Raw genomic sequence first — 11169 nt, 5'->3', positions numbered from 1 at the left:
TCTCCGTGTGTTAAATTGGGAAGTGCCACAGCACTCTGCTGTGAAAATCTTGTGAAAAATTTTCAGTATTCTTGTAGACACTTAAATCCAGGTTACATTTTCGTTATCATGGAACGTAAATGGCATTCCCTTTTGCTACTTGGACTAAAAGCCAGTGATTAGTCTAGCTCCACCATTTTTAAGTTTGTTTTATGTTTTCTACCAATATATTACTTTAAATTATAGCTTTCACAAACTTCACACTTGTACAAAACATCACTTTCGTGTCTCCAAATAATTTTCAAGTAGCAAGCAACCCTTTTAGTCAGTTAATTTTTCATTAGCATGATTCATTCGGCGGCATTGGTTGACCCTGTAATATACTAGGGAGTGTTTTAGCTACTGCAAATACATTGGTGGGGCCTGTGCTCATGCGGCTTACAGTCTAGAATGGGAGGAAACAGCCTATAAATAAAATACACTAGAACTTTTTAAACAGCGCTTATGACTGAAGGGAAGGAAGGTAGAACAATGTTGTTGAGAGGGGCTTGGGAAGGTGGACAGAGATCAATCTGACTGTTTTAGCTGAAACTATATACATTTTCTGTCCCTTGGAGGTTGGTGAAGCCCTCATGAATCAAAAAGAAGAGAATCATGTTTATTTTAAGCAGAAGGAAGTAAAAGAACCCCCCCCCCCAGCTTAATAATTATATTGTATTGCTTTGGTGTTTTAGTGTGTCCATAACATTTTAAGAGTTTGATTGATGAATAAAAGAATGCCAATGTACATCTTTCAGTGTCCTTCGCGTTGTTAGTAAGCATCATGGAAAAGCAGGAGCATCCTCATTTCATCGTGTTGTGCCCTGTGTCCAGCGTGGCACAGTGTCTGTGACACAGGAGGCTACCAGGAGACCGAGTGGACTCGACAGAAGGAGTTTGGGTCTAGTCTCACCTGCCAGACCCTGTGTTGGGCTCTGAGCGTGAAGAGGTGAGGAACTAAGCCGCTTGCTGAGGCCAGTGGCAAAGGGACAAACAGGCGTGTGAGGCTGTTGTTATTGCAAGGGATAGAGAGGCTCGCTCATTCAGTTGACCTTAAGTAATGGAGGATTTTCTTATAAGGATACTCCACGATGAAAGAAGACTTGAATCGGTTACACCTCTGTGTCTCTGAGGAGCACAGCAGCGAAAACTGAACTAATGGAATATCGTTTGGGAAGGGAAGGCTGCTCTAGCGAAACAAGTGTGAAGATATTCATGGGAACACAAGATTCAGTATTCCACTGCAGTCACTGGGGGAGAAAGTCAAACCAATATAAATATTTCTGTGTTTTTCTAAGGGGGTTCACTAAGATTTTAGGTTATATCTCTTGAAACTGTTCAGGGTTTAATGCCAGTATGTTCTTAAATCTGTTGTTTGTTTCCTCTGGGCGGTAGTAAGTTTTCTGTGCTTCTATATTCTCCTACTCTTCAGTTTTCCGTGTGTGTGTGTGTGTGTGTGTGTGTGTGTGTGTGTAAACATGTCTTTTATTTAGACAGTTAACAGATTCAGAAACTGTTTATTACTAGAAGAGGTGACTAATAAAAGATGCTAATTATACAGCTGAGACAAAGATCGTTGTGTGTATTTTACTTCAGGGTACACGAACACTTTTCTGTGAGACTATCTACATACTACAAAATATCCAAAGAACAAGAAATTCTAAAGATAGAAACAGAGCCAGTCTGAGAAAATTATCATTTTAAAAACATGGTTGTATATGAAGTTTTTTTTATAAGTTTCATTGTGGTAATATAGATATATAATAAAAGTGTCATTTGATGACCCTTATTGAACATTTTGATCCAAGATTTTGTAGGAAGGAATCTTGATCAGAAGGGATTAAAAAAAAGTGTAACAGGATTTACAGAATTTAAAATTCTCACATAATCCAAAGTTTAGGAGGCTGAAGGACCTGTACACCCAGAACCCACACTATACCCTGAAGCCATCTGTAAACAAAACAGTTGTGTAGCCTCATGATCACATGAGGATATTATGCTCCTTTAAAGAATTATCTGTCGACGGCGAGCACACTGACACAGCGATTGGAAAGATTAGATACGAAGTTAGGCAGCAGTGAGTTTATGTTAATAGTGGTGAAGTAATTTGGAAAAAGATATCAAGTTGGCACAGTGCGTAGCTATAACCAATGTCACTGAATTTTACATGTAAAAATTGTCAAATGGGTGTTTTGTTAGGTATATTTTCACACACAAATTCCTAAAAAGTTGTTCATTTAACCATTCTTTGTGTAAGTCACTAACAGTTAAATTACTTATTTCCCCTGTTTGCTTTCATCCCTATCCATTTCCAAAACTTCCTCATCGTTTCAGACAAAATCAATAACCTTTCAGGTTTCACTTCCTCCAGACACCACAGCCTGTAACCACGAATAAACTGGTTTCTGTGCCACTGCCTATTTTATATACTTCCTATCACCAGATCATACCATATTTGTCCTTTTTTTCTGACTGATTCCTCTTTGTATCATATTTTTAAAGTTCATCTATGTCATAGCATGAATCAGGACTGTTATTTTTTTTTAAGGGCAGTAATTGCCCACATGGAATACACATCAATCCCAATTTGAATAGGAGTTTGTAGTTTATAAGCACTTTCAAAGATGTTGAGTTGCTTGTTCATAAAACTGCATGGAAGAAGAGGGTCAAGTCTTACTTTGCAGATTTGCTAAGTTAGGAAGTTAAATCACAATTACACGATTCAACCAGTGTTTCATTGGAGGCAACAGGGTCAGTAGTGGACTAGTGGTGGCAGTGGCAGTGGCGGTAGTGCTGGTGGTGGTGGTAGTAGTGATGGTAGTGATAGTAGTAGTACACAAAATTTGTCCAAACCAGTTCTTAGAATACCAAGAATATGCTGTGCAAATTGAACACCGCACTGTTTAAAGACCTCTGGATGATAGAGGAAATAAATGAAACTTTAAAATTTCTTGTGAATCAACCAATAATGAAAATAATACCATATCAAAACCTTTGAGACAGAGTTAAAGCAGGGTTTAAAGGACAGTTGATAACAATAAGTGCACACATTTCAGAAAAAGAAGAAAGAACCTAAATCAACACCTTTACCAACATCTCCAACACTTAGAAAAGGCAGTGAAATAAGCCTGTAGCCACCAGAAGAGAAAAGGTCATAAAGATTAAAGCAGAAAGAAAAGAAACAAAACAGGCAGAACATAAAAAGAATAAGACAAGCAGTTAGTTCTTTAAAAGGCAAATCAAACAAAGGAGAAAAAGCAAATGAGGAATGAAATGGGTGCCACAACCACTGACGTGAAAAAAGATAACTGCTATGAGGGATGGAAAGGTGAACCCTGACTCAGAAAGAAGACCAGTGTAGAAGAATTGATGCATTCGAATTGTGAGGCTAGCGAAGAAGATTAAAAGTACCAGGGACGGCCAAAAGAATAAACAGATGTGTCTTGGAAGAAGCCCGCCAGAATGCTTAGCAGCAAGGATGACAAGACTGTCTTAGTTTGTACTTTGGACTTGTTTTCAGGGAGACCAGCCCCTGGAAAAGGAGGTCATGCTTGGTTGAGTAGAGTGGCAGCGATAAAGAGGAAGACATAAGATGGTCTGACACAGTGGCTTCAACAGTCGGCTCAAACGTGGACAAGTGTGAGGCTGCTGCAGGACCAGGTGGTGGTCCGTTCTGTGATCACAGGGTCATTGTGATTGGAACTGACTAGATGACACCGAACAAGCACTATTCCAACTAATTTGCACACCTAGAAGGAATAGACACACTTCTAGAAGCACACCTCCTACGGAAACTAACACTGACTGGCTACAGTAGAAAACTTGAGTAGACACATAACAAAAGAAGGTATTGATCAGGTCATTTAAAAACTTAACCAGGGGGAAGGATGGGTAAAAAACAAACAAATAAATAAATAAAAACTCAACCAAAAAAGCCCAGGCCGAGGTAGCTTCACTGGTGAACTCTAGTATATATGAAGTGAAGAACTGACATAGTTCTATTCAAATTACTCCAAAGTATAGAAAAAGGTGGAAAACTCCCAAATTCATTTTATGAAATGAGCCTAACCGTGATACCCAAACAACGCAAAAAAAAAATAAAATCAAAAAATCAATATCCCTCATGAACATAAATGCAAAAATTCTCAACAAAATTCTAGCCAAAAAAATTCAGAACAGTAAAAATAACCAAGTGGGATTCATGCCAGGTATGCAAGATGGTTCAACATTAGAAAAACACTTACCATCTGCACATGCTTGAAACCAGAAGAAGTAGATTGTGCCCAACTACACTGCCAACTGCTTTAAGAAAGATCCCATTGGAAGGTCCTGGACAGTGAAGGAGAACAGTGTGGAACATAACTCAGATTCATAAAGCAGCCCAGGCTTATTGGTGAGATAGAGACTGATGGGCTCACCTAAGACTACAGCTTTAGGAAACCTCAGGTCTGGAAGGGAAACGCACTTCTGTGTTAGACTAATCAACCATTAAAGATCATACACTTCCACCCACCTCACTTCCATCAAGTCTGAAACACAGTGACCGTGCAGGACTGCGTACAACTGCCCCCCATGGGTTTCCGAGACTGTACATCTTGCTGGGAGTAGAGAGCCTTCTCTCTCCCCCAAGGAATAGCTAGTGTATTTGAACTGATGGCCTTGTGATAAAGCCTTTACCCAAGGAGAGAGTCCACAGAGTTAGGGAAGGGGGCGGAATGAAAGTGGGCAACAGGAGGAGGAAGTGGGATAAGTGATGCTATGGATGAGTTGAAGCAAAACGTACATGACTTGTTGATTGTAAAACTGATGATCCACTCTAAGCCTTCACCTAAGTAATGATAAAAGTGTTTTCTTAAAACTTATTAAAGTAATACCTAATTCCGCTGAATCTGCAGGAGTCAAATTACTGAAACAAAGGACACCAACTTTTTAGAGCACTTGATGCGAATTTTAAGTAAATTGGTCTCCGGAGGCATTGATTTACACTGTTCCTTCTTAAGTAGTTTCAGTTCTGGATGCCTAGGGATTTTTATTGAATTGTTTTGGAAGAACTACTTTAGCAGGTAAAATAATGATTTTATTTTATATTTTTTGATTGATAATAAATGTAAACATTTCATTGTCATGTATGTATGTATGACATTTTATTCCGCATTCTTATTTTTCTCCTATTTAAATTATTATTTAATTCACCAGTCTGGAGTTTGAGGGAAATTAGATGAGATCAGACTTGTTCAGGGTGGTTTGGCGGTAGGTAGGCTGTTGGTGAGAAATTTAGATTTTTCTCTAATCATGTTGTTCTTTTTCTCTTAGCTCCGGTGATCAACCGATTCACAAGGCGTGCCTCAGGTAAGCCTGACTCTACTTCTCCTATGGATGTTCCTGGCTCTTGCTGACATTATAAAGATCTGAGGAGTAGTGGATATGAATATGGGAACAGAATTATTGGAGTACCGTAATTTTATCAGAAAATACAACAAGGTGATATATACTCAAGGACTGAGGAATAACTGAACCCGGCCTCTCCGTGCCGAAAGTAAAATTCCCACTGTGCGCTGAGACTGCTGTATCTTTTTGAGTGGCGGTGTTTACCCCAGTGTGTATATTGGGCTCTGGGTAGAGCGGAGCCCTGTGGTGCTGTGGGTTAGGGCTGGGGCAGCTAAGCACTTGGTTGATGGTTCCTACTCCCCAGCCACTCTGTGCAGCATGAGAGACTTGCAGACTCAGAAACTAGATAAACAGGGGCACGGTGAGTGTGAATCCGCTTAATGGCAGTGGGCCGGCTGGGTCTTGGTGACCATAATGGGTACTGCAAGTGGTTGGCTTCTAACTGCAATGTTGGTGCTTCAGACCCGGCTGGTGGCTTCCCTGAGGAAAGGCCTGGCTCCCATAAAGACAGCCCTTAGAAGCCCTGTGGGGCAGGGCTTTTCTGAGGTCACCCCGAGTCGAAACTAGACAGCATGGTGTGTGTTACCAGCCCCGGTGCACAGCAGTGAAAATTGGTAAATGACTCCATAGAAATGGGAGGTGGGGGAGGTTTTCATTAGGGGCAGAAAAAACTGAAAGTACAGATAGAAGAACTTTTTAATAGCAGGGTCATTTAGAATAGGAGAAAATTGCTAAGGACTCTGAGATTTCTACTGTTTCAAATTTACCACGGGCTCTTAGTGCATACTTTTAGTGATAGACCAGAAACACTAACACAGCTATACGTTAACAAAGGGTTAAATTTGACTATGGGACACAATGAAGAGGGCTTCTATCTAAAACGGTTTAAGCGAAGTCAGTTTGAGCCATGAACTAGGTCTGTAGCCCTAGTGAGGGAATTGGGTTTCTCATTGGGCTACGAACCACAGTTTGCTGTTGGAAACCACCAGCCGGTCTGTGGGAGAAAGAGGAGGCTTTCTACTGCCCTCAAGAGTTCCAATCTCAGAAATCCCCAGGGGCTGGCTGTTCTGGTCTGCCCTACAGGGTCACTGGGAATCAGAATTGACTAGTGGGTTTGGGTTTTGGTTTATTGAACTAAACTTGTTTGTGGGTGTGGAAAATTCACTTCTAAGGAGTGAGTGCCTTCTTCTTTGCTGATGGAGGACAAAAGAAGAGCTACTCCATTTGGTGTGAGAAAAGAGCGTCCTTTTAAATGTGACCAGGAAAAAAAAAGTAAATGTGACCAGAATGTTTTATGTTGGCATCACAGAAAAAATATTTCAAATAGACCTTCTTTGATGGTTATGTAGTCCAAATAAGTAACTTGTTTTATAAGGTCATCTTATGCTATTTCATATTAAAGTTATTTTAGTTATTTTATTTTTAATTCGTGAGCAGTTCCCAGTATGCTTTTTTACCCTTATCATTTAGTAAGTCAAGTCTATAAACACAACGACAGGAATTTAGAAAATGTGATCTATTGGGATGGTATCAATCTTTATCCTCCTGAGCTTGTAATGTCAAGGTAGGCCTACTTTAAAAGCTCAAAACATGTAGATTGGAATAGCTTTGAGGGGATGGGAGGTTACGTTTTCACTAGTGAGGCATCAAACTGTATCCTAAACTATCCCAAGCTCTCAAACATGATTGTGTGCAGTGGTGGAAATGGGAACACTAAGGGAGGTTCAGCATTGGGACTTTGTGTGCTCTCTAGCGAAACTGCAGAAGCAGAGTTAAGAGTCTTAAAGGGAATAATCTGCCTGATAATTTTCCGCCCCAACATTTTATTTTTTAAATGTCAAGCTTAGAGAAAATATTAAAAACAGACAAGTGCCTGAATCTTTTCCCTAGATTGCACAGTCCCTGCGCTACTGTATGAGCAGAGACTCTTCTTTCCTGCTGCTTCTCATCTACCCACCCCCACCTCCCACCCATCACTTGTGCGCACGCGTGCACACACTTATTTTTTCACAGAACCTTTTTGGAACCTTCCTGTTTTGGAAGATTACTCTCTCTAGGACAAGAATGGAAACATTAATTGTCATAATTTTTATTAAAAATGAATTGTCGTAGTAGAAGTAGCAGCTCAACAAATTTGATGAGCCTTTTGGGTCGTTGCTCATCTTGCAGAGCATGTGGGAATGATCCTTGGGTTTGGGGTACACAGACTTGAACTCAAGCGTCCCACTGACTGTGTGAACTTGCAGGACAACTATTTGCTTTCTTCGTTTCCTTTTCTTTCAGTTTGGGATTTAAACAGCTGTGGTCAAGTATGCTGCCAGGGTTAAGTTGGATGCTTTTTATGCAGCTCCCAGCAGAATGCCTCATTCTTCTACAGCAGAGCTGCTAGTGGGTCCTAACTGCCCAACTTTTGGGTTCACAGACAAGCACTTCAACCACTGTGCCACCAGAACTCTAAGGAGTGTCTAGGCTCTCAAAAATGTTAGTGCTCAGCCCCCTTCCACGGAGCAAGATTTAAAACAAAACCTTCATCTGTGTGCCCGAACCTATCCACGAAAAAGCATTATAGAGGCCTGCTATTAATCCTTCAATATGGTTCAGAGACTCATCTTAGGTTTGTACCTGGTAGGTTTTTAAAAGTTTATAATAGTTTCCATCTGTGTGAATTTTTTACCCCCTTATGTTATTTTTTAAAAATGTCACCTTTAGAGAGAAGCGTGACAATAGCTCGGTGAATACCTGGCCACCCATCCTTTACCTGGATTCTCCCATTGTTCCTGTTGGGTCCCATCTGCATGTTCTCTCGCTTACACTTAATTATCACCGAACCTTCCAGAACTCCTCAGTAACCTGACAGTGTAGATCCTAAGAACAAGGGCATTCTTTGGCATAAGCATAACCTAACCCTCGAAAAATTTAGCCTTGATCCTGTGATATTATCTAACGTAACATTTTAGAATCAGATTTTCCTGACTGCCCTAAAACGGCCTTTTTTTTTTTTTGGTGTGTGGTTAAAAAGAGGGATTTCAGGTCATTTTAGGATCTTGAGTTGCATTTAATTGTCATGACTCAGTTTTTCTTGCTACCATAAATTGACTTCCTGAGACTTTTGAAGTCGGCTTTTCTAGAATTGTCACGGTTCTCCCTAATGCGGAACCAGTTTCCTGTATGATCTGTTGGGAAGGCTTGATGCTTGGGCACAACCATGTGCCCGTTTGACAGCTGTGTAATCTTTGCATTGAACATGCCATATTGTCTTCAAGGACTTCCTGTCCTGATAAGTAATAGTGTCTTATAATAAGAGTGAAAATGGAGCAACACATTAGGAATTTGCTGATGTCTTCTCTAGTGTTGATAACTAACCACTCTTTAATTTTTAGCCATAACAATAAGCATTAAACTTTATAGTATATTTTTAACAGGGCAAAAAAATGTTATTATTCCCCCCAAAGTAGTGTTTAGAATCATTCAGAGATGAAATTAGGTTCTTTAAATTCCACATGCCTGCCATGTAAAATTATGCTCTAAAAGTCTCAATAAAATCACCCCAAACCGAAACTGATTAGTCCTCAAGAAATAGCAGAAGTTCAGATCTTGTCTTTTGAATCTGATTCATATACTTCCTTTTGTTTTGGAAACATTTTGTAGTCTCAGTAGTGTTTTTTTCTACTTTAGAGTTATTTGATAATAAGATCTTTTTATGCCCACAATTACTATTTCCCAAAGGTGATTTGCTAATTTGCTGTCTTAAAAATATTTGCATATATTTTGTTTGAAATGAGCTTCATTTTGGATAATATTTTAAGCCTGGTAACCACCCACACTAGGAAGTCCATCTTGGGAGAAAGCATTAATTAACTAGCTCATTCGGCAGACATTTACTGGGCCCCCACGGTGTGCAGTGCTGGGACACCCGAAGAATAGGCCACAGCCCTTCAGAAGTCCACAGGTCAGAGAAACTGGCTGCGACTCCAAACTCAAACCAAACTCATTGCCAATGAGTGGAACTGCCCTTGTAGGTTTCCAAGGTCGTACATCTTTGTAGGAGCAGAAAGCTTCATCTTTGTCCACTGACCTTGCAATTAGGGGCCCAACGCCTAACCCTCTACGTACGTCCCCAAGGCTCTATGGTACACACCATAGTAACCACCAAGTGAAAAGAGACTACTGAGTTCTTCCTGAGTATGGCTAGAGGTAGAGTGCCATTTAAAGTGGTCTTTAAAGTTTCTAGCATGGGTTTTAAGAGAGAAGTGAAGGGGCTGTGTTTATGTTTTCCCATCACCAACAACTCAACCAAACCCCGTGTCTTCAAATCCATTGACTGACAGCAACCGCATGCCTTGTGGAGTAGAACTGCCCCAGAGGGAATAGAGAGCCCTGGTGTCACGGTGGGACTGCCAGCTGCAGGGTATCCGTTCACACCCACCAGCCCCTCCTTGGGAGAAAGATGAGGCTATCTTGGAAAGAATTACAGCCTGGGGAAGCCAATATGGGTGGCTAAGAATTGGATACAGGTGGACGGCAGTGGGCTTGGTTTTTTGGAATCTTTCCAGAAGCAGATCATGAAGCCTTTATTTCATGGGTGGGTTCAAACCACCAACCATTTGGTTAGTAGCTGAACACCAACCATTTGTGCCACTTTGTTGTTGCGTTGTTAGGTGCTATCAAGTCAGTTCAGACTCAGCGACACAGAATGAAGTACCGCCCCTTCCTGCATCATCCTCACAATTGTTTTTATGTCTGAACCCCATCCTTGTGGCCACTATGTCAGTCCATCTCCTTGAGCACCTCCCACTTTTTCTCTGCCCTTCCACTTTACCAAGCACGATATCCTCCAGAGACTGGTCTCTCCTGACATGTCCAAAGTATGTAAGATGAAGTCTCACCATCCTTGCCTCTAAGATTTCTGGTTGTTCTTCTTCTATGACAGGCGTGTTTGCTCTTTTGGCAGTCCATGGTACTTTCAATATTTCTTGTCAACATTCTTGTTCAAATTTGTCACTGTTTGCATCCAGTACACTTATTAGAAGAAGTCCTTTTTAAAAAAAAATAGAGCTTGTCCTGGTGGCCCAATGGGTTGAGTGTTGGGCTGCTGGCTGCAGGCTGGCCGTCCATGCCCAGATGCTCCCCGTGAGAGAGAGGAGGCTGTCTGCTTCCATAGAGATGGATGGCCTCAGAACCTCAGGGAGCAGTCAGCTCTGCCCTGTAAGGGTGCTGTGAGTTGGCATCAACTTAATGGCAGTGGATCAGTCATCATGCACTCATCTTGCCTCCACCACCAGGCACCTTGGCATGAAGTAAGCGGGGGCTTATGGTCACGGGCGGCATAAGGCCAGGAATTATGCCTGCTTTTAACCTCCCGTTGCTTCAGAAAGTCAGTCTCTGCCTTATCAGGGGAGGCAATTTCGATGGGATCCAGCTAGACCTAGGGTAGCATGAATGTGACCTTAACAGTCATCTCTATGAAACCTAAAGTTCAGCTGTCAGGGGAGAGGGTAGTTAAACTAATGGAAATAAGACCAATCAGAATGGAAAGAGGAATGTTCATGCACTGTAAATACTGTCACCAATGTCACTGAACATGTTTTGTAGAAATTGTTGAATGAGAACTTAAACTACTGTGTAAACTTCCACCCAAAACACAATGAAATATTACTTTGAAAAAAACTAAAGTGGTTTAGGACAATATGTTTTTTGTTTTGTTTTTGCACTTTAAAAATAGTTTTATTGGCATGTATTTCATGTATCATACAGTTTAATCAT

General features: G+C 40.9%; 1 protein-coding gene across 1 annotated transcript in view; it reads left to right on the top strand.

Annotated features, from left to right (window-relative positions):
• The first annotated feature begins 4219 nt into the window (after positions 1-4219).
• The window catches only part of PRKAR2B (protein kinase cAMP-dependent type II regulatory subunit beta), a 79880-nt gene continuing 72930 nt past the window's right edge, over positions 4220-11169 (top strand). Inside the window, exons 1-2 of the mRNA XM_013004630.2 lie at positions 4220-4226; positions 5332-5367. Coding sequence (XP_012860084.1) covers positions 4220-4226; positions 5332-5367 — 43 coding nt within the window. The remainder of the gene's footprint in view (positions 4227-5331; positions 5368-11169) is intronic.

This window comes from Echinops telfairi, unplaced genomic scaffold (assembly GCF_000313985.2).
Source record: "Echinops telfairi isolate 266 unplaced genomic scaffold, ASM31398v2 ScPeMD7_23;HRSCAF=83, whole genome shotgun sequence".
In the NCBI taxonomy this organism is placed as follows: Eukaryota; Metazoa; Chordata; class Mammalia; order Afrosoricida; family Tenrecidae; genus Echinops; species Echinops telfairi.
Note: the sequence above shows the minus strand (reverse complement) of the source record. Positions and strands in the feature narration are given on the sequence as shown.